The 23,143-nt window shown below is 44.8% G+C and overlaps 1 protein-coding gene and 1 long non-coding RNA gene across 3 annotated transcripts; one reads left to right on the forward strand and one right to left on the reverse strand.

The window, feature by feature from the left end:
* Positions 1–10,412, reverse strand: LOC139042309 (uncharacterized). The gene is made up of 3 exons (XR_011498900.1): positions 10,121–10,412; positions 1,941–2,084; positions 1–291 (listed from the first exon to the last, which is right to left on the reverse strand). It is a non-coding gene; the product is annotated as an uncharacterized lncRNA (long non-coding RNA).
* Positions 9,487–20,496, forward strand: PPP1R3B (protein phosphatase 1 regulatory subunit 3B). Of its 2 annotated transcripts, none has more exons than XM_014831008.3 (2): positions 9,487–9,798; positions 15,852–20,496. In XM_014831008.3, exons 1-2 carry the CDS (start codon positions 9,746–9,748, stop codon positions 16,732–16,734), a joined length of 936 nt encoding a protein of 311 aa, XP_014686494.1. In that variant the 5' UTR covers positions 9,487–9,745; the 3' UTR covers positions 16,735–20,496. The 2 variants fall into 2 exon arrangements, with proteins under 2 accessions (XP_014686494.1, XP_014686485.1); XM_014830999.3 differs by lacking the exon at positions 9,487–9,798 and adding an exon at positions 10,392–10,658.
* Positions 20,497–23,143: the final 2,647 nt, after the last annotated feature.

Below are 23,143 nucleotides of genomic sequence, written 5' to 3' on the forward strand. Positions count from 1 at the left end.
TCTGTCTCCACTTCCTGTGGGAAATTCACTGGCCTTTTGATTAGTGGGCATTCGCTTTGCATTTGGCCATTCCATGGGCTTTGGGCTGTGGCCTTCATGAGCCTCTTCCTCACTGTGAAGACTGGCTCGAGTGAGCCGGTCAACAGATCTCGCCCATCAGTCTGGCTGGTTGTGGATACAGAAAAACAGGAGCCTAGTTAGTCTCAACTCAAGCAGTATCTGAATCTGTGACTTGAAATAAGTGATGGCATCTTTCTTCATCTCTGTTTCCTCGCCTGTAGAGAGAGGATGCTAGACAAGAAGACACAAAGTCCTTTTAACTCTAGTAGTCTATATTTTCCGATATGATTTATAAACTAAAGTCTTGGCATTTGGAATGAAATTAAGGAGCAAAGACTTGGGATGAGCTCTTCCACCTGAGCAAACACTACGCCCACAAAGTGTAAATTCCCACTGGCAAGGAAGACAATAGGACCACCCTTGAAGTGGGAGAGGTGAGGTTAAAGATGTCATTGGGGGCGAGACCTCTTTTCTCAGCAGCAAACAACACTACTGCTGCCAGATGAGCAGATCGTTGGAGAAAAAAGCAAAATGAGAGCACAAAATAGACTTTTAGATGTAACATTAGAACCTCATCAAGGAACTAACTTAGCATGGTGGATAAACTATAACTACTTTTTTGGGGCAGTCCTCAGTCTCATTGCTATACTTTGTGATGTGGGGGAAATTTGGTAAGAAAATCAGGAAGTGTTAGGAAGAGAGGTCAACTACACGTGGAAGTCAAGTTGACTGAGTACAAAATTCTTTCAGATGCTTCTCCCTGGTTTTCTGACAGTTAGTACTATGAAGAGGTCAGAAGTCAATCTGGCATTTGTTCTTCAATAACTTGTTTTTTGAAGGGTGGCTATTTCCTACCTGGATATTTGTAGGACTATCTTTTGTCCTTATAATTCAAAATTGTTGTCTAGGTGTAGGATTTTTTAATTGATTCCATCTGAAATATGTGAGTCCATTCAATCTATATACTTTGGACTCTTTCCAGCTTAGAAATGTTTTCTCTAATAAAGCTTTTATCATGTCTGTTTCTATTGTTCTGGTATTTTTCATTAGCAGTATTATAATTCTTAAATTGGATTCCCTTTCTTTTTCTCAGTATCTATCTCTTGTTTCAGTAACTCTTCCCTTTCTCTTACCATTTCTAACTCAATATTTTTCCTATACATCCCCTCAAGATTAACCTCCAAGCCACTAATTCTATTTTCTATACTGTCAATTTTGCTTACTTTCACCTCCATGATGGAGTTTAATCCTCTGATTCTGTTTTTTGCCATCCATTCTTATCTCATCTTTCTTCATATCTAATCTCACTAACTTTTTTTAAGATCTTATTTTTTTAGGGGAGTTTTAGGTTTATAGCAAAATTGAGAGGAAGATACAGAGATCTCCCATATACCTCTTGCCCCCACACATGCATAGCCTCCCCTATTACCAACATCATTCACCAGAATGGTACCTTTGTTACCAAGGATGAACCTACACTGACACGTGATAATCATCAAAAGTCAATAGGGTGTTTCCCTTAGGGTTCGCTCTTAGTGTTGAACATTCTATGGGCTTAGACAAATGTATAATGACACGTCTCCATCATTATAACACCATACAGTATTTTCACTGCTCTAAAAATTCTCTCTGCTCTGTCTTTTCATCTCACCCTGATCCAACCCTGGCAACCACGGACCTTTTTACTGTCTCCATAGTTTTGCCTTTTCTAGAACTAGTTGGACTCATATACTATGTAACCTTTCCAGATTGGCTTCTTCCACTTAGTAATATGCATTTAAGTTTCCACCATGTCTCTTCATGGTTAGATGGCTCATTTCTTTTTAGTGCTGAATAATATTCCATTGTCTGGACGTACTGCAGTTCATTTATCCATTCACCTATTGAAGGACACCTTGGGGCTGGTCCGGTCGCACAGTGGTTAACTTCGCACGTTCTGCTTCTCGGCGGCCCAGGGTTCATTGGTTCTGATCCCGGGTGTGGACATGGCACCACTTGGCAAAAGCCATGCTGTGGTAGGTGTCCTATGTATAAAGCAGAAGAAGATGGGCATGGATGTTAACTCAGGGCACAAAAAAAAAAAAAAAAAAAAAAAAAAAGGACACCTTGGTTGATTCCAAGTTTTGGCAATTATGAATAAAGCTGCTATAAACATCATGTGCAGGTTTTCATGTGGACATAAGTTTTCAACTCCTTTGGGTAAATACCAATGAGCATGATTGCTGGATTGTATGGTAAAATTGTGTTCAGTTTCATAAGGAACCATCTTGCTATGGTGTTAGAAATCAATATAATTCTTATCTATGTGGGGAAGAGTGACCGAGATTGGGAATAAAACTGGGCTTCCATGGTGCTACTGGATAGATATTACAACAATTTATTAATCTATACACTTAAAATTTGTTCACTTTTCAAAATGCATGCTATACTTTACTAAGAATTTACTAAAAAAATTATTATATGGGGGGCCGGCCTGGTGGCACAGTAGTTAAGTGCACATATTCCGCTTCGGCGGCCTGGGGTTTGCCAGTTCCGATCCTGGGTGCAGACATGGCAGCCCTTGGGATGCCATGCTGTGGTAGGCATCCCACATATAAAGTAGAGGAAGATGGGCATGGATGTTAGCTCAGGGCCAGTCTTCCTCAGCAAAAAGAGGAGGATTGGCGGCGGATGTTAGCTCAGGGCTAACCTTCCTCAAAAAAATAAATTATTATATGGCAGAACTACCTAAGAAAGTAATGAACTATGTAGGATAAATGCACATATTTCTAAATAAAATTTTCTTTAAAAAATAATCTTGATAACTTTTTCATCTGAGTCTTTTCTGTGTGTGGGTTCCTGTAATTCATAGATACCATGTCTCCTTGTAATCAAAGATATCTTGAATTTTTCTTTTGTTTCCTCTAGTAAATCTGTTTCAGAGGTCTGCTCCTTTTCAGAGTCTTTAGAAATAGCCCTTTCCCTTTTTTAATAAGCTATATCTTAGTGGGTGTTTCTGTTCACCTACCCTCAAATGAGGGGGTATTGGGCAAACTAATGATGCCCTTGGAATATTTACCGTGTGCTTGATAGTTTATAAATATGTCAGCTTATTTAAATTTATGCTTTATTCTCATAGACCCCAACACCTTACACCAGAGAGAAAGGCACATCTTTTTTCCCTAAAGTCTTGGCTCCTTTAGTCCTAACGAAGTGCTAACAGCTCCTTCCGTGTTTGAGAGCATCTGAAGAAATTGCCCTCATACAAGCCTTTGTTTGGGAATTCTGGGTCCTTCCAGAAAAGGTCCAGAACTCTCCAAGAGTGGGAGAGGATACTGCCTCATACTTCTATGGGTTTGCAGAAAGATCACCCCAGAGAGGGGGTAAATCCCCAGAGCCTGTGACCTGTGGGATCTGAAGTTTCTACAGGTGAGAGAAACTGATACCCTCCTCAAGTGGAAGGGGCTGAGATGTGGGGGTACGTGAGCTTCCCACCAGGCCTGCTGAGGGGCATCACAACAGCCCGCCTTGAGCAGCAGCTGCGGTGGGCGGTGAGGACCTAACCTCCACCCAGGATAGGCTGCCGAAGGAGCAGCACCAAGGTCAGGGACCACAGAGTCTAAGAACAAAGGGCCTGTTCCCAATTGCGAGGGGCTGCAGAAGCCAACAGATATTAAGCTTTCTTGCCGGCCTTGGCAAGTGAAGGGTTCAGATTCAGATTTTATCTTATTAAGAATAATTAACAAATGTGACTTTTGCTGTACTTGGGTTTTGTAGAGCACGTCATCCTGGTTACACATAAAGTGTTGCAGAAAATCTTCGGAGTAACCCTACTAGGCAGGCATTAGTATTCCCATTTTACAGATAAGGAAAGAGACGTACAAAGTTGGGAAGTAATTTTTCCAAGGTCCACAGCTCATTGTAGCAGAGAAGTATTCAAATCCAGGACCATCAGATGACCGAGCTCGTAACCACTGCCTTTCATTATCTCTAGAGTACAAGGGTGACGTGAGTCTTCATCTTTTTAAGCGTCTTCCCAAAAGTTTTCGCAGGAAGTTAAACCAGAAACTCTTCGTATATTTTTAATATGTTTCTTCTTCTCATAACCTATGGCTTTGGATTGTCCCTGAAAATTGACGGATAATGCTGATTCATAAGAAAGAGAAATGCTTATTTACTAATCTCAGGAGAGAGAAGTTTCTAGATTTTATAAACTAAGGAGCAATACCAAAAGAGAAGGAAAGAAGGAATGAAAAAGAACCAGAGTGACAGTCAGGGAAGAAAGGATAAGTAACTAATTTTTTGGATCAATGAGCCTTGAAAAAAATAGGCGACAACATACCCTCCATTTAAGGAGGCTTTGCATTTGAAGAGCACCAAAGAATTAACTGAAGAAAGTAGAAATGATGCCAAATATCTTTGCTAAAGTTTTATATATGGTTATATCAATTTCCAAGGCTTACATGGAAACAACATCAAAGTTTGGCTTTGTATATTTTATAGTCCTGGCTACTTACCAAGTAAGACTACTCATCCTAATAATTAGTTATCAGGTTGTTGTTTTCGGTGAAGTGTAATTTTAAAACAAACTTGAGCAGCCTTCCTAACAAAAGCACCATTGTCTTCCACATTTTATGATGCACTAAGTGAAATATCGACATTAGACCATGGATCTCCCACTGCTCTATGAGATTTGTGTCTCCTTGGGAACATGAGCAAGGCCAGGAGCAGAGAAGGAATATTCTCGACATGTGGTGACTTCCTAGCTTTAAGGGCTCAATTTCTAGCTCCCAAACAGCCTGTGGCTCTGTATGGAGAAATCGTTACCGTAAGTTTCGAGAAGGAAGAATGCAGTCTTTAAGTCGTAACTCTCTAGAGGCTATCAAATGGTTCTAAGGAAAACCATGAAGTCAATTCAGCTTCTGACTCTAAATTTCAAAGAAAAAGAGGAATGATAGAAAATTAAAGGGTTGCTGGAAAACTTGGGGATGTATATTTAAAAATCATTGCATATAAATCCTTAGTTTTTTCCTCATTTCTTAAGTCAGTCCTCATTCCTCAATTGTTTTCTAGATATAAATTATATCATTGCCTGTTTCTAAGAGTAGGAACCAGGCAGTTTTGTAAATATCAGGATGGACCTGAAACACAATTGCTGACACCAAACCCAGCAGTGCTTACAGTATCTGAGGCCTCTGATTCCAGAGGCATGCAACAGAAACAGCCCCGACCTAAGGCACAAGGCACGCGACAGCCAAGTGGTTTGTCACAATCCTAAAGGCAGCCTGACACATTGTTCTCCTCATAAAAATGCATGCCACCTGCCATGAAATTCTGGATGCTATACATTGCATCATATGTATATAGTTACATGTTTAAATATAATTAATGACCACACCAGCCATGAACAGAGGGCGAATGAGCAAAGAATATAAATACATACTGGGTTTTGCCTAATTCCTTTTAAGCCTGTGGCAAAGGGGTACTCCCTACTTGCCAGCCTCTCCACCTTCTCTCTGACTAGCCACCGCTTAATATCATTTAAGTCAATAATACGGGTTATGAAGTCCCCATTCATGACCCCAAATTGGCTGTATACTTTGAGATGCAAAGCAAAGGCAAAAGATGAGGTAGGTCGCTATTTTCACTCAGGCACAGAGTATACGATTCATTAGTAAAACTTATATGTTTTTTTTATTTTTTGCAAGATGAGGTATAATTTGCCCAAAGTCCACAAACCAACACCTTATTAGGATTATTTAACTCCTAATTTTCTCTAGTACTGGGGATGAAAAGTCAATACTGATCTTTCTAAAAGCAATTTGGCAATATAAATTGAGTCTAAAAATGTCTGTACTCTGTGGGAAAGATGGTTATAGGAAAGAATCAGGGATGTGGGCAAAGATTTAAACATAAAGATGCTTACCAAAGCGTATTTACAAAGAGAACATTTGGAAAATAATCTGTGTCCCACAATAAGAATATAGTTAAAATATGGTCTCTCTATATGAAAGAATATTATGCAGCCATTAAAAAGCATGTCAGAAAAGTTATAATCCTACTAATACACTCAAAATGAGAAGCAGTCCTGAGTAAAAAAATCAAGATATTAAACTGTATGTATACGATGATCCTGATAATACAATTTTATGTATAGAATAAATACTGAAAGAAAAGACAGTGAATTGTGTTGGTAGTGATTGCTGGGTGGTGCTGATTTTATTTTCATCTTCATATTTTCTGTGCTTTACACAATGCCTACAGTGTTCTCATATTAGTTTTATAATCATAAAAAATAATCAACAATACAAATTAAAGATATTATATCAGGTTCACAAAAAGCATGGCACAAAGTACGAGCTGTGGAATAAAAGCTGCTCTGTTTATAAGGCTTTTAAAAGAGTGATTCCACCATCAACCTTATTCAGGAACTCAAAAGCCCTCAGTAGTGAGAACGCCCTAATGGGTGCCAGGAGCTTTGACAAGTAAACGAATCAAGATCTTCTCCCGTGTTAAGGACACATCCTCCCTCGACAGAGGCTTACAGAATCCCTCTGCCAGTATGCCTCTGCCTGTCCCATAAAAACATCACCTAGCAAGTCACTTTCAGTCAAATCTGAGAGAGGGACAGAGGGCCCCAGGTAACACAATGCATCCAGGACACATCAGCAGATCTGACAGGTGCCCTCAACTCCACGCGTCTAAATATAAATGGACTTGAGCGGTTTGCAAACGGTCTTTCCCCCTTTCTATTCTGATCAGGCAAAAGAATGTTCTCTTCTTTAGTTCCACCTCTTGATGCTGGTTATTTTTATTTAGAATCACTTTGCAATACTTTTTATTCAAGGAGAAGCAAGGTTACAACTCTTAGGAGGAAAAAAAAAGATCTCTTTTCCAAAATCTTGGATGAAGATAGGACCTAGGTTTGGACTGGTTTTGAAATGCAAAGTTGAGAAGGAGATAAGACATTAACAATACTTTTTAAAACTTTCTGGATGAGCAAAAAGCTGACGTTAATACATGCATAAAGAAACACTGTCTAATATTTAAGCCAGGAAAAGGACTTAATTTCTAATCAGCAGAGTGGAAATTCTTTGGGGAGACATATAGCACTCTGCGCCTTCAATTCCTGCCATGCTCTCTCCCATTGCCCTTAAACCCTAACTCCCTCTTCAGGACCCTGCTCAATGCTCACTTCTTCAGGAGCCTTCTCTGACCTTCCTCATTCCCCCCGCCCCCCACCACCCCCACTGCCACACATGCACAGTCTTCCTCTTAGCTCCCCAAACACAGACATTGACCTTCCATACATTTATCCCACATCACTATTTATTAGCCTAAGAGCTTCTCCAGAGCAAGATGATATTTCACTCGTTTTTCCATTTCCAGCAGAAATGCGGTAGTTAAGAGCCACGAAAAAGAACAGTTTATGGAAAAATGATAATTAGCTATATGCTTAGCCACTGCCCATCTTTTGGGCTTATTTTGGGGAGGAAAGTTGGCTTATTAAATGAAATTAAGGCTAAAATTCAATGCCAGATATTATAAAAGGAACTTGGTATGCATTAACTACAGGGATGAAATTTTCCATTTTAACTTTGCCACTTTCTGCTTACTTTCCCTCACCTGCTGAAGAGTGAGGCAAGAGCATGTTCAAGGGCCAGTCCAGCTCCCAGATTCTGGGGCTCTGGGACTGCTATGAATTCTGCTGGAACAGTCCTCCAGAGCTTGCATCCCAGCTCTATTCTGATTGCAAAGGAGACTGTGCTCTCTTCAAACTTGTAGATGCTGCCTTCCTGCCTACCAAGCCTGTGGTGTGCCACCACCGAGTTTAGCCCCACCCTCCTGGTCTGAAATAGTCATCTAAACCACAGGGGAAATGATTACCCATGGTTTCCTAGATCCATGTAAGGAAGATGCTTCCAAACCCTAATGCTATAAAGTTGTGTTTACTTGTCCCAACTCCTTCCCAGTTTGGTTCAGATCACCCTTTCCCTGCTTGCATTTTGCAATGTTGGCTCTTTATCTTTGCCCACCCCTCTAGGATCCTCACCACACCTGAGAAATGTAGCCAATACTTGGCTTAATAAGTCTTCAACCTACTCATCAGCTCATTAAAGGGGCGTAGAGTTGGCAAAGGGAATACTGCATAGAAACTTTCTTTGCCAACCACCTACCAATAGCTGATTTCACAGGTGGTCCTTTATCAGACATGCCCAGTGAAAAAGAGGACTAATGATGGCCCTTCACACAGGGAGGCTGTGTCTGGGGAAGCTCTCTATAGAGTTGAAGGCCTGCACTGAATTACTGTAACCAACCAGTGTTTTAGTCTCACATTCCTAGTAAAATGAGAAGCTGCTCTTAGATCCCTTAAAGCAGAAATTTCCAAATGCCATATTCAACACAATAAATTTTCATAATGCTAAATATATCCAATGTGAAGGACTGGCCTTTACTCTGAGATTATATCCTTCCTTCATTTTGATGTTATTGCTGTTAAGAGTACTTTTATTTTAATAAAAGGATGGTAGCAGAAGATGGTAGGGTTTATTTATTTTAATGTCTGTACTTGGCACTTTAAAAAGCTGGCAACAGTATATCAATTTATAAAACTCACTGAAACTAAAAATCTGGGATTCTCATGTGGCTAGCTCAGGGCTGAACACAAAGGAGACTAAACATATGACTATATATACGTATACCTAAATTGATCTCTTACGAGAGGAGGGGCTTCCAGTTTCTTCTAAGCTCATCATTCTCTACAGGCCTCAAGGTGTATCATAGAGATCCTGGCGGCCCTGCCGGTATAAGTAGTTACTAACAGATTCAAGTCAGGAAATTTCCTCTAAAATATACCTACTTGAGAAACCCTCATCTGGATATTGGACCTTTGCCCCAATAACAATTTTATGAAAAGGGTTTTACTGTATTCCTTTCACAGTAACACCTGGACCATGACAGGCACAAAGAAAGCGTAAAGTAGTTATTTCTTTTCGACCCTCCAATAGGAGCTGAGGATACCAATCTCGGGGACTCCACCTAAAACGGAGGGAAACACACTTGGTATTCTCTCGGGCTCCTCCGGGCTCGCATATGATGGGGGAACTAATGGTCGTCTGTGAACGCCGTGGCTAAAGTGTAAGACCAAGGTGGGGCGGGCGGGACGGTGTGAATGCCACCGCAACCATGTCTGCGCGTGTAGCAAGGCGTTGCCTGGCTAGGACTTTGCCCAGGAAGAGGGAACTTTGCAAGCTGCCTGCGTCCAGCCCTCTTGCTGCAACGGGATGCTCTTCGGAAGGAAAGTGGCTCTGCCCCCTGGCGCCCGTCCCTGGGCTCCTGATGAAACAGTGACCCGCCGACCGCTTCCCAGCCCCTGGACGCCAGCCCTATCACTCTGGGCGCGCAGCCGATCACGTGGCGGAGCGCTGCGCTGGGGGCCGCGACTCCACCGGTATTGGTCGACGGCTCGCGTCGCGGGCGCGCCCATTGGTTGCGGGGGGCGTTCACGTGAAAAGGGGCCTGGGATGGCATCCCGAATCGGGAGAAGTGGCCGGAAAGTTAAAGGGAGAAGCGCGGCGGCGGGGAGCCCGAGTCTCGGGTGATGGGCCGCAGGGAGGAGGCGAGCGGGCTGCTTTGGGGCATGGACGGATGCGGCTGCCCGCGCAGGGCGCGGACCTGAGCCCCGGCCCCCGCCAGCCCCGTGCGGATGCTGCCGCGGGCTTGGCGCCTCTGCACCTCGGGGCTTATTAGTTGTACCAGGTACGTCCCTCCCCAAGCCCTGGAGTCCGCGTGTAGGGCCGGGAAACGGCGGCGAGGGGCGCGCAGTGGAGTCCCTCTGGTTAATATCACCTACACTTTCACCGTGCAACTTGCACTTACACTCCGGGGGTGGAACACTCTAGGCGGGCTCCAGTAAGCTGTCGCTTCCACGTGGAGAGGGCAATTCAGGGACAAGAGGTAGGATGGAGCCTGGCCAGACCCACGTGTTCCACCGAGGTGCGGGTCCCAGCCGCTAGGGGTGGCCGGGGGACTGGGGCTGGGACTCCAGTTACCCTTGTCCCCTGTTGCCCCGTGTTCCAACCTGACACAAGGCGTTTCCAGCCTGGGACCCGACGCTGCTGGAAGGTGTCTCGGAGTTGGGCGGTGGGGTCTGGAGCACAAGGAAACGTCGCTGCGTCTCTCTCCGGGTCTCGGTTTCCCCGTAAAACGCAAGGAAACACACTTGTTAGTCTCTCTGGCCGCCGGGGGCGGAGAGACCATGGAGTGCTAGGGCGGCCGCGGCCTTCCGGAACGGGGTCACCCCGGTCGCCGGCCCCTGGTCCCCAGACTGGGGCTGTCCCGGACCGGCTGGGGCAAGGCGGCCGCGCGGGGACGCTCGGGAGGCGCCGTCCCGGCCGGAGTGGCCCCGCCGCCCCGCCCTGCTGCGATAACTTGGGCTCCTCCCCCCCGTCGTATTCCTCCCCCTGCCGGTCACATCTCCGGGAACCGAGCCCAAGCCCTGCCTCCCGGACACACCGACGCTCACGTAGTCCGGTGGCGGCGGCCTCCCCTGCCACCTCCCTCCGGACTCTCCGATGCTGCGAGCAAGCTGGAGAGGGGGCTTCCCCGCGGCCCAAAAGGTGGGTACCGGGGAGCAGGCCGAGGAGGCTTGAGGAGTGCTTGGGGGCGGGGTGCAGCCCGACCCCATTGGGCCCAGGGGGGCAGGGTCCGAGTGACCTGTGGGATCTTCCACCCTGGACGCTCTGCCCCTGCCCCTGGTGTCCTGTTCATGCCACCCTTTGGAGCAGAGAAAGGGATGTGGAAGGGACTCGGTGCAAAACGGGTGGGGGCCCCAGAACGACATACTAGAAAATTCGGGGCCCATCCTGGTGGTGTTTGTCCAAAAAATTGAGGAAAGACTAGACTTGAGAACTTGGAGAGTTTCTGGAAGGTGTTGGAGCCTGTGGTCTGTGTGGCCAGGCCTCCCTGGGAGACCCAGGGTCCAGGAGAAGATAGCGTTAGGGTTTTGAGCTGGGGTGCAGAGGAGAAGAGGAAATGGTTCATTTGGCAGGGTTGTCCAGGAGCCAAGACTAAAGTGAAGACAGCTGGAAGACTTTCCACAACAGAGGAGCTGAAATATCTAGGGAAAAGTTAGTGGGAAGAGGAGAACATCAGGCATTATTAGTAACCAGAATGTTAGAGCTAGAAGGGACCTCAGAGGAGAAAGCTCAAGCCCAGAGAAGTTGAGTGACTTGCCCTAAGCGGCACAGCTGGGTGGAGGCACTCCTAGATCAGCGCTCTGCGTTTCATGGTGGCCCTTTTTAGATGGCAGGGACTGTTCGGTTTTAACTTACCTCTTTCCTATAATATGCTGCCTCATCCACAGAGGTTTATCTCGAGGATACTTTGGATGATGGTGACAGGATAGAAGAGTACAAGTGGCTTTTAAGGCTGTGAATAAGGGCCCCATGGTCTGAGTACAAAGGGAAGGTAGTCACCTTTATTTGTACTGGGTCAGCCGGAGCTTTTGGGAGGGAATAAAGAAATGCCAAAGGGGTAGATGGCCATGTCTTTAAAAAATTATAACCTGGTAAACTGGTTGTGAATGTTTACCTAACATAGTTTCAGCATTCCTGGTGGGTTCTTAATGTGTCTGATTTTTCTTGTCTTTTCTTATCAGCGTATAAGGGAATGGAGGGGGGGAATGTCTTGGCCTCAATACAAAAAAAATATTTACTTCCTATAAAATGCACAGCCAGAAAGCCAGTAGCTCAGCCGCCCGAAACTGTGAAGGTCATGGGGTTATTCTCTGTATAAGTCCATCTATATAGCTTTCACAAGAAAAATCTCCATGACCTCTAACCCTGGCCAGCTGTCTTGAGAAGGTGTGTTATTTGTCACTAGTGGAACAGGGAAAGCATTTATGCAAAATTTTCCACCTTCTCTCCAATTTTCATGGAGTGTTAGGGTTTGCCCTCTTTTGGCCAGGAACACTGAAATCTGCCCTCAGCCATGGCCCTGTCCCTCATGGGGCAACCTTGGTCTCTTCGTCACCTGTTTGGAAGGAAAGTTCTTGACTGGTCTGAGTAACAGCTACTCATGCTCTCATGATCCCATCCTACAACGAACTGTGTCCAGCTTCTGTGGCATGCTCTCCTTGTGCAAATGTGTGTCCGTATCTTCTCGTTCTGGATTTCTCCCTGGCCAACGTTGGTGACTCATCTTCCCTGGCCTGGGAGCTAAAGGGGCTGAGTGGCAGGAGAGCCAGTCAGGGGAGGGGGCCTGAGGCACAGCCTGGTGCATCCCGTATTGGAACTGATCCTTTTCATGCCATTTGAGGATGGAACACCTGTCCAGGTGCCTTCCTTCCGGGGACTTAGGAAGCCGTTACCTTGTACGTCTCCGTTCCCAGGACTGCTGAGTGACGGCCATCCCTGTCACGGTCCACTCAAGAAGTCTTGAGCTGAGGGTCAGGAACGCCTACACCCAACCAGCACTTTGGTGCATCGATTCTTGGAGAATGATCTGGTTAATAAAAGCCTGAATCTACCTGTGGATAGGCAAGGTGGCCAACAAGTCAGATCGTACCCCAGACTGAGGCCACAGGGGTTAAGGTCCTCACCTCTGGTTACTGTGACACTGAAAAGCGATGGGATTCTGGGGGGTTGCTTGTGCAATGCCCTGGGGCAGTACCCTGCTAGGAACCCTTGGGCCGCCAGGCAGTTAACCCTACTTTTGCCTTCCCTGGAAGAATGTTGCAGAACCAATCGGGCTCTAGAAAGCGCCGGTGGAATGGTTGAATTGGCTGTGGGCTCTGACTAGCGCTCCCCCCCCCACCCAGTTCCACTTGTTCTGACAGTTTGGGGATAAAAGAGATCTCAGGGGAAATTTACACCAATAGGTCCAAACAGTGTTGCTCTACCGAGGTCTTCAGCAAAGTGTTTTTAACCCACAGGCTTAGAATCTGAGAGTGACTTTCCTCTGCTGCATGTTCTTGAACTGACCCCTTTGCTTTAGAATTCTGTTTCCCCAACGTCTTCAGAGTTTCCCAACCTTTTTCTAACGAGCTGTGTTCACGTTGTGCGGGAAAGCTCGTATGGGGTTGGCACGGTGGACGTGCATGGAGAACTTGCCGATAACCTTGTGCTGACTCAGGCCAGGAGGAAGCAGCTGCAGCCCAGGAGGAACCCCTCCTCCTTAGGTTCACACCCAGGTTGTCAAGGGTGGGCGGAGGAGGCAGGGCTGGCGCGCAAGGCTTTGCCCGCTGTTTGGTTTTTAATCCGTATTTAGTAAAACAAAAACAAAAACAGCCGCCTGTGTTAAAATTAGAGCTGAAGGTGTAATTCCAGTACATTCTAACAACGTTTTGCAATGGCCAGGGGGAAACTGAAATTTATATACTTTTTATTTATACTTATACTTTTTATTTATATAAAACTAAAATTTATATACTTATATACTAAAATTTACATACTTTGCAAGTATAGGGTTTTTTTACATTGAACCCGTTAGTCAATCCATTGACCCTCTTTAAAGCCTTCTTAACCCAGTTCAGTTACCACTTTCCTTTCCAGAACAAATCCGTGGGTATAAGAACAGATAATAGAAAGCAAATTTGTTCCTAAAATTTTCACTCGTTTAACTTGGTTAGAAAGCGGTAAGACAAATACCCTTTAAAATGAATATTTAGATAACTACCTTCGAGCTATAAGTTATTGTTTTGTCTCTGAATTTGTGTTTCTCCAGTTGGTCATCAATAAGTGATTCTTGCATCCAAGGAAAGTGGTCTATTTCTTTTGAAAAATGGGATCAAACCCAATATGTCTTCATCCTATCTCATTTTTCTTTATATATTTGATTAATCGAAATCAGAAGTTGAAAATGAGCTATTTATGGACCGAACCAGTGATCCTGGCTCTTGTAAGAAGAGGAGCAACATTTTGCCTTTCGCTTCTCCTTAGCTACCACCATAACCCGGCAGCCCCCGCCATGGGCTGGGGACCAGGGGAGGCCTGAGAGCGAGCCCCCCAGCATGCCACCATGTTCCTTCACCATTGCCGTAGTGAGGGGAGAGGTGGCTGGGAACGAATCCAGATCCTGTGTTCTGTGGTTCTTAGATTAGACGTTCTGATCCTGGTTTCATCACTGACTTCTTCAGTTAGCCCATGGCAACTGTCAACTCAGCATGTAAATTTTCCGTGGTGATCAGAATGATAAAAATTGCTTGGCTTTAGTGAAGTAATAGCATTGGATGGATTTTTGGCAAATCTTAAAATGTTTAAGGTGTTTTATTAGATTCATTTTTCCCCTGATTATAGAAGGGATATTATTTTTGAAAATATAAGAAGGGACAAAGTAGGAACAGAGAAATTGCCTGAAATTCTATCACCTGGATATTGTGAGAGTTTTAAGCATAAATCTTCAGTCTTTTTGTGTGAGTGCTTATACATAATATTTTTTCCTCACAAATTTGGTCTCTATGTACAATTTTATCTTTTCTATTTTTTATATTAACATATATTATAAGTCTTTCCCATGCCATTTAAATCTTTTTCCAAATAACGGTTTTAGTGATGATACAACATTTTATCACATGGATGTGGTACAATTGACTTAACCAGACACTTGTTACTGGTCATTTAGGTTATTTTCTCACCCTCTTCCCCTCATAATGTTGCATGGAACATTTTAGTAATTAACTTTCATGGATTTTTAATTATTTCCTTCAGATAAATATGTGTATGTGACATTAGAACCAAAAATGCTAAGAACATTTACAAAGGTTGGGTCAATTTAGACTAATAGAAATATTTCTGTTGTATTTTTTAATTCTTTCCTAACAGTAGGAAAAAAAAAAAGACATTTTCTAATCAAATTTCTTAAATTACTTATAAGGTTGGACATTTTGCAATATTTGTGGGCCACTTTTAAATTTCTTTCATAAATTTTCTATTCATGCTCTTTGCTCATTTTTCTCTGGAATATTTGACCTTGTTATTGATTTTTAAGAACTCTTTATATATTAAGGTTGTAACTCTTTGCTGTCATGCTTTGTGTAAAATGTTTTCCCAGTTTTTAAAACTTTTGGTATTATTTTTTTCACTTACACAAAAAATATAGTTTTTATGAAGTCAATTTAACCTCATTAACATGATTGTTTTGCTTTTTATTCATAAATAGGCTCTTTTCACTGTAGATAAGACAAATAGTCATATGAAAGGTTTAAAAGTACTAAATTGCTGGGAGTTTTTTAAAGAAAGATACACTGGAATATAAAAATCTACTGTAAATTTAATGCAGGTTTGTGTCTGTCTTCACCATTGAATCCCGGTGTCTGGTGTAATGCCCAGCATACAGTAAACACCAATCAATATTTATGGGATGAATTAATTTCTTTTCATTGGGTTAAAGCAGTATTTACCAAAGTATGTTCCTTAGAACACATGCCTGCAAGATACTCCACAAGAAAGGGTTCCCTACTGAGATAAGTTTGGGAAATGCTGCACACAGTGTGCTCTTTTCTTTGTGCCCCGTGTGTATTAGCATTCCGAAGGCCCCAAGAAATCCCAACAGAAAGACCTATGAACTTAGTGGTCAGACTACTGCTTCCTTGTTTGTTTGTTTGATTGAACGTTGGACCTTTTGTCCCCTAACTTTACACACTTAATTGTCCCTGAAACCAAGGTCATGCTGGACCACAGCCGACTTAATCCTGAGCTGTAACCATGTGGAGAGGGATGAAGGAAGACATGGTGTGCCAGTCCCTGTTGAAGTGATGTCTGTCACCGTCTGTCTGATCTCGTTGCTGTTTCTTTCTCTCCTCCCTCTGCCAGGGTCCTAGCCTATTCATCTAACCCAATGATGGCCGTGGACATCGAGTGCAGATACAGCTGCATGGCCCCTTCCTTGCGCAGAGAGAGGTGCGCCTTCCAGATCTCCCCAAAGCCCAGCAAACCTCTGAGGCCTTGTATTCAGCTGAGCAGCAAGAATGAAGCCAGTGGAATGGTGGCCCCCACCGTCCAGGAGAAAAAGGTGAAGAAGCGAGTATCCTTCGCAGACAACCAGGGCCTGGCCCTGACAATGGTCAAAGTGTTCTCAGAATTCGATGACCCGTTAGATATTCCGTTTAACATCACTGAACTCCTAGACAACATCGTGAATTTGACGACAGCAGAGAGCGAGAGCTTTGTTCTGGATTTTTCACAGCCCTCGGCCGATTACTTAGACTTTAGAAATCGGCTTCAGACCGACCACGTGTGCCTTGAAAACTGCGTCCTGAAGGACAGGGCCATCGCAGGCACTGTGAAGGTGCAGAACCTCGCCTTTGAGAAGACGGTGAAAATCAGGATGACATTTGACACTTGGAAGAGCTTCACAGACTTTCCCTGCCAGTATGTGAAGGACACTTATGCCGGTTCAGACAGGGACACGTTCTCCTTTGACATTAGCTTACCCGAGAAAATCCAGTCCTATGAAAGAATGGAGTTCGCCGTGTGCTATGAGTGCAGCGGACAGACATACTGGGACAGCAACAAAGGCAAAAACTATCGGATCATCCGGGCTGAACTGAAATCCTCTCAGGGAACAGCTGAGCTACCGAATGGTCCAGATTTTGGAATATCCTTTGACCAGTTCGGAAGCCCTCGGTGTTCCTATGGTCTGTTTCCAGAGTGGCCTAGTTATTTAGGATACGAAAAGCTAGGGCCCTACTATTAGTGACTGCACATGACAGAGCCTGGCTGAGTGGGTGCAGACAAGCCTAAAAGCAGTCGCCGTGGGATGGAGATGGAAGCCAAGAGAAAAGTTGAACTGCCATTAGGCACAGCTTTTGAAAAGAAAGGATCCTATTCACTTTTTTCGTAAACCAGCAAAACCAGCCAGGTTTAGATCACAGAACCGGTTTCACACTCAGAGTGGATGTGGTGTGCTGGCTGTTTGGCACCCGTGGCTGTCATGAGGGGCTGAGCAGGATGTGCGGGATAGGGTCTGGACAGGAACCAGGCCTGCAGGCGGTGCTGGCGAAGCTGGAGGATGATGTCTTAACAGGGCAACCCGGAGCGTGCCAGGCGGCCCAGAGGAGCCACTCCTCTCCCCTCGGATGTGGAAAGTCAGTCACCTCAAAGTCACTCCGTCCCCAGCCACCTCCCACTGGATCCTCGCCGTGCATCTTCGGGTGTTCTCCACCCGGCCAGGCCCTTCCTGCCTCATGCTGCTGTTCCACGCCTACACGTCCATCACACTTTATCTCTGTGCTTTATTTTGCATCTTGTTTGCTTCCACAGTTCATCTGATGTTCAGGAAAAGATAGTAACGGCAAATGAGCCTGGGACTGAGACAGGCATTTCCGCTTTCTGACCCCACGTGTATGTTCCAGCACGAACACACACCACTTATCAACCGTAACTGGCTCCTGTGTGGTGTTACAGATTGCAGGCTCATGACAACGCGGGACAGCCACGAAGGGAACACTTCTGGCTTCTCCTCTTGGCTTTTTGGGGAGCTTTCTAAGTACTCCTACTCTGAGTCACGAGACGGCTCAATTACAAGATTTGTGTTAACTTGCTCCGCGGGTTTGTGGCATCTCGTTCTTCACAAAAGGAATTTAGAATTGCCTTTCCTGGAGAGTCGTCTTTGATGCTGTGTGCAGGACATTTTGATTTGCAGATCCAGTATATCCTCAAAGACTCCAGAAGATGTTTTCTTTTATCTTGACTGTGATTTTCAATATCCAGGACACTTTACGAGGCACCCTGGGAGTTTGAACTTGGGTGTTCTTATTTATGGTGTGTGAGTATGTCAGGGGCTAGGGGAGAAAAACCTCACCAAGTTCTCATAGTTTATTTTCCGTGTTTGCCAACTCTGAAATATCAGAGATTAATTGTTCTCAACCATATTGGACTAAAGAATTAAAAGTCTGTTGGTTCATACTGTTGTGAGGCTCCTGGAACTGTGATTTTTCTTGGGCAAGATTGGTTGTACTTGGGGGTGTTTAAAAAATATTTTTCCATGTGTATTTGTAGAAAGGTTGGGTTTTTTCTGTGTTGTTTTGTTTTTGGAGCTCAAACAACCGTCTCATTTTCCTTCTGCCCGGTCTTACTAAAGTGAGGTTTTCCTAAGGGAGGCAGGAGGAGAAATGCACAGCTGCCTGGATTTGGGGCACAGCTCCTGGACTCAGCAAGCAGTTTCACTTGCATTTTCCAGATCAGTTAGAAAATCAGTGTCGGGCAGGTATGAAGTGTCTTGGCTCCTAGAGTTTTGTGGTGGGTTTTCTTTTTTCCTTTTTTGAACTTAAAAGGGTTTTGACTTTGTAAATGCTCTTAAGTGGTGTTCAATGTAATTCTTGTTCCTAAAATTGGCTGTCACTCGTCTGCAACCTAGTGCTTTATTTTTTATGCCTCTCCCAGGTGGATGGCACTCGGGGATTACATGATGATATCATTTACGGGAAAATCACATTTTTACCTTACGCTGAAATTGGGCAGAACTGTGTTTTATCTGAGCATATCTTACCCATCAGGTACACAAGCAATACTTTCATTGTTACAAATCTGGTTTATTAATAGTGGAAATCTAAGTGGAATGGAAGCAAAACTGATTTTATACAGGTCATGAATTTATTTTCTTTTAAGAAGGCCCCTCCCTTCTCCTGAAGTTCAGAAAAGGTGTAAGGTGCACTGTCATTTGCATGTTACTGGACTGAAGGTAACCAGATCATTCTATGTTCATAAGAGAAAAGCCTTGAGTGACTCCTGTTGGTTTTTCAGTAATAGTGATCTTAAGACATTCCGTGTCAAAATTTGAAATATGGTGATTCAGTGATAAGTGTCTCTTTTAAAACACCATACACCCTCCCTGCTACCCTTCTTTACTCCAGCTCACCCCAGCTTTTTTGCTGGGGGCACTGGTTGCCAGCCCCCCACCAGTGCACCTGGGCTGCTTACCCACCCCCAAACCCCACCCCAAGAAAGCCCTCACCTGCTTGCAAAGACCCTTCATGACTGAAGAATCTGCTTGCCCAGCTTCCCCGTCGGCATTGTCGTTCAGTGAGGTGGCAGCATCTGAAGAATACTGTCTTCTCTTTACCCATCAGTCTTTCTCCTTTGGGCCCAGCTCTGTCCCAGGATATCAACAGATGACCTCAGGAACCGCTTCAATGGGACCTCTCCTTATTTCATAGCTCCCCGCACCACAGAGAGTGACAGCTTTCTTAGTTGGAGACTTCACTGCAGCCTGACTTGTAGGTTGGACCCTCAGACAGCTCTTGGCTATGATGACAAACGGCCCCCCCATCCCAATGTCCTTCCCAAATTGCCCCAGAAAGACCAGCCTCCTGCCACTGGTGCCGTTGTCCAGGAATAGGGAAGCAGCTCCATTTTTGTTTCATATTTATTCCCCCAAATGCCCTGGGGGGCATTTGCAAATTAGGTGCAATAAATAGGCTTGAACATATAAAGATATATAATAAATAAGCTTTTAAGGTTTCTTGGAAGATATGGAACATTTGAGTGGGTTTTTTTTTAAGTATTCTTGTAGGGGAGCTGATGAGAAATAATGGAGTTACATAGTTCTCCAGAAATTGACAATTTTAGAGTCACGGTAGAATTTATTTTATCTCTTAAGATTTAATTTTAATGGTGGCAAAGCATTACTCTTTCAATATGTTTTTTTAAAGGTGTAAATTTCAAACTGCTAAAAGAATGCTGTGGTTTTGATCTTTGCATATAAGTTGCTTTTTAAAAACAAGCATAACTTGTAGTCACCTGGACGTTAAATGGGTTGTATCTGTATATGTTTATAAACCAAAAAAGTGTGTGTTCGCTCACTTTTTAGATGGGCCCGTTTTCTGGGTCTTCTCTCTCAATGGACAGTGAATGAAAACCTTGGTCGTCTTCCCTTTGTTTCCTCTTTTACAATTCCTCTACCGGATGTGGTTTGCCCGAGTAGACCTCAAGGCTCTGGGTCAAGACTCTTGGGGGGTCCCGTCTCCTGTCTCTCCTGATATCACTGAAATGGGGGACAAGGAGTTACACGTGTAATGGGATCGTCCGAAGACGATTTGGCAGCTTATCTTCAATTCCTGAAGTGGGACACCTCTGGGACTGGGAGGGATAAGCTGTCGTTAACTGTTAACTAACGGCAGCTTTCCTTTTTGAGGTTGTAAGACATCACAGCCCAAGTTGTAAAGCTGTGAACGTTTTGATGGTTTTGTTTATCAGTTCCTAGAATCTGCGAGGACGCCAAGAATGCGGCTGTGATGACGTAGTTTCCCTTTTATGAATGTAGAACCGAAACGTCGTCCTCATTCGATGTCTAAAAGTGCCTTGTCAAGAAATTTCTGCGTTTTAAAAAATAAATATTTTTGTACACAAGGGGAAATGCACTTTAAAAAAATCACAAGAATGGATGTATTTTGTGTGGTATAAGAGTGGTTTGTATCTCAAACGCAAAAATGTAATAAAGGTAGAGAAAGCAAAACTGAAACTGTCCAGTTTTAAATTGACTCTATTCTTAGAGCCAGAGGCTGGGGGAGAAATATTTTCGATCGATGTTTCCACATACAGAAGGGAGGTTTCCAGAGGACTCGATCCCCATCCATGGCTGAGCTGAAAAGCTGTGAGGTGCAGAGGAGGGCAGCTGATTGCTTTGTAAGCTTCACAGCAGTGAAGGCTGGTCCTAGCTGGGGAGATAAATGCCAGGGAGGAAGCACAGGGCCCTGGGTTGTTCCGAATCCAGTTTTAAGGATCTGAAGGGACGTCACTTCCTACCCTCTCACTTGCTCTTGGAGCGTATTTTTGGTTTCGTGTACTCCAAAGTGGGGAAACTGTCAGTGGCTAGCATGGCTTTTAACTGCTGGATCAGACAAACTGTGTAACCAGCAAAACGAACCAGCTTTTGGTGGGATCCCTGTCCCCACTGGGTCTTGGACAATTCCCTTAAGTAAAATTGCCAGAGATGTTGTATTTCGAAGTTCAGAAGATGGGATGGAGGGAGAGGTCACCGCTGGCAGATGTTTCCTGTAAGTCAGTCTCAGCCACTCTGGAAAAGGCAAGGCGCCGTTCTGCAGTGGCCGGGTGGAGCGAATGACTTAGCACCTAGCCAGCGATGCCAAAGTGAGCTACATCTGTAACCGCCTTTCTCGAGAGTGTCAAACCTTACCCCCAATTTACCTTCGCAGAAATGGGAAGAGTTAAAAAACATGACGTTGGTTTTATGAATGTCTATTTGAGATTCAGTGTGGTTTTCATAATCATTAAGTCATTCTTACTTGGGAGACAGACATTGCAGAAATATTTGTAGTAAAAAGAAAAAAAACTTTTCTAGAGCAATGTACACGGAATAGCAAATATCCAGCTCTCTAGATAATTCGGGCGAACGTTTACTGCTCATCTGCCCCGTGCAGGGCCGTGCTTGGTGCTGCCTCTCCCCGACCACGAGAAGAGACATTTACATCTTAGGTGAAAAACAGTGTGTTGTGCTGTCAAGTGGGATTAGGAACCAGGAAGCCTGGGTCTGGCCTTGACCTTGCTGTCCCCTGTCAACTGCCCTCCTCAAGGGGCTCTGAGTGTTTTCAGCTGGAACAAGGTAACCAGCGGCTCTAAAAGGACCCTGAGTACTTTTGAGACTTGCCCAACACGTTCACTTTTAAAATGCTTCTCAATTTGTAAGAAGTACACATACACCATTTGCATTCTTCATGAGAGTCACAGGAATAAATAGCATTCCCATGTCTTGGACTTCATAAAATCATCAGCATTCAAGCTGGAAGGGGTATCAGAGAGTCCTTTTGATGGGTAAAGAGTTTCCTAAAGTCACTTAGCCAGTCAGTGACAAGGCTGGAAGGACCACACGGGTCTTTTTTCTTTTTCCAAGAACTGTTCCCCCAAAATTGGAGTCAGTTTCACAGAACCGAGACTAAAATGGTGATTCTGAAAAGAAGTCCCTTTGCTAAAGATGCAGTCCCCAGGGGAGGAGTGGACACGCGCATCTTTGTGCCCAAAAGGCACGTCCCTCCCAAAGGCCTCCTCAGCACATACAAGGACCACAGACCATGGGGAGGCATAAAGTGAACATGAGATGATTTGAGTATCCGAGAGCCCGTTGGGCAGCAGGATGTGAAACCACCACAAGGCCTGCGGCTACAGCGGCATTCCAGGAGCCAGGCGGGATTGTGGCCTCAGCATCGCCTCTCACCAGAACAGAAGCGCCGGTGTAGCACAGGAGGGCTCTGACCCTCATTCCTCACCCTTTGCCATCACTCACCCTTGGAGAGGGATAAAGAGGAATCTCAACAGAGGTCTGTATCCACTTGGGATTCTCCAGCAGGTGACGTGTTTAGTTGGTGTCCTTTGTGCCACAAGCACAAACGCACCTCCCTGGCATCAGGCCCTGTGCTGGACTTGAATTTGGCAAAGGTAGGGTGGGGATACATAACACTCTTTTCTTGGAGGCCAAAGACATTAGTAATGATCCAAGATCCTGGCCCTCTCCCCGAACGGCAAGATCAGGAGGCTGGATCAGGGGTCGGCACCTTCTTCCTGTAAAGGGCCAGATAGTAGATATTCTAGGCTTTGTGGACCACGTGAGGTCTCTGTCACATATTCTTCTTTAAAAAAGAAACCTATAGGGGCCAGCCCGGTGGCGCAGCAGTTAAGTGTGCATGTTCTGCTTCGGCAGCCCAGGGTTCCCCGGTTCGGATCCCGGGTGAGGACATGGCACCGCTTGGCAAGCCATGCTGTAGTAGGGGTCCCACATATAAAGTAGAGGAAGATGGGCATGGATGTTAGCTCAGGGCCAGTCTTCCTCAGCAAAAAGAGGAGGATTGGCAGCAGTTAGCTCAGGGCTAATCTTCCTCAAAAAAAAAAACCTCTAAAAATGTAACCATTCTTAGCTGTGGGCCATACGAAAACAGGCCAAGGGCTGGACTTGACTTACTGGTGTGGTTTGCTGATGCTGGTTGAGGAGTCATATAGGAAAAGTGAGACTTCAGAGCAGACTTGCAGACCCTCAGCTGAAGCCTGGAGTCAACTTTTCAGTTGTTTGGTTGGTTTGTTTAAAGAACATATAATTTATGGTCCAAACTGGGTCTCTTTTGAGAACGAACGGGGGTGCTATGAATTACCCTGGG

This window comes from Equus asinus, chromosome 27 (assembly GCF_041296235.1).
Source record: "Equus asinus isolate D_3611 breed Donkey chromosome 27, EquAss-T2T_v2, whole genome shotgun sequence".
Classification (NCBI taxonomy): Eukaryota; Metazoa; Chordata; class Mammalia; order Perissodactyla; family Equidae; genus Equus; species Equus asinus.

Bases quoted from the DNA above. Each gene is read 5' to 3' on its own strand.
- PPP1R3B (XM_014831008.3), top strand. From the start codon at position 9,746: ATGCTGCCGCGGGCTTGGCGCCTCTGCACCTCGGGGCTTATTAGTTGT. The intron at 9,799-15,851 runs GTACGTCCCTCC...TCCCTCTGCCAG, and splicing joins GGGCTTATTAGTTGTACCAG to GGTCCTAGCCTATTCATCTA.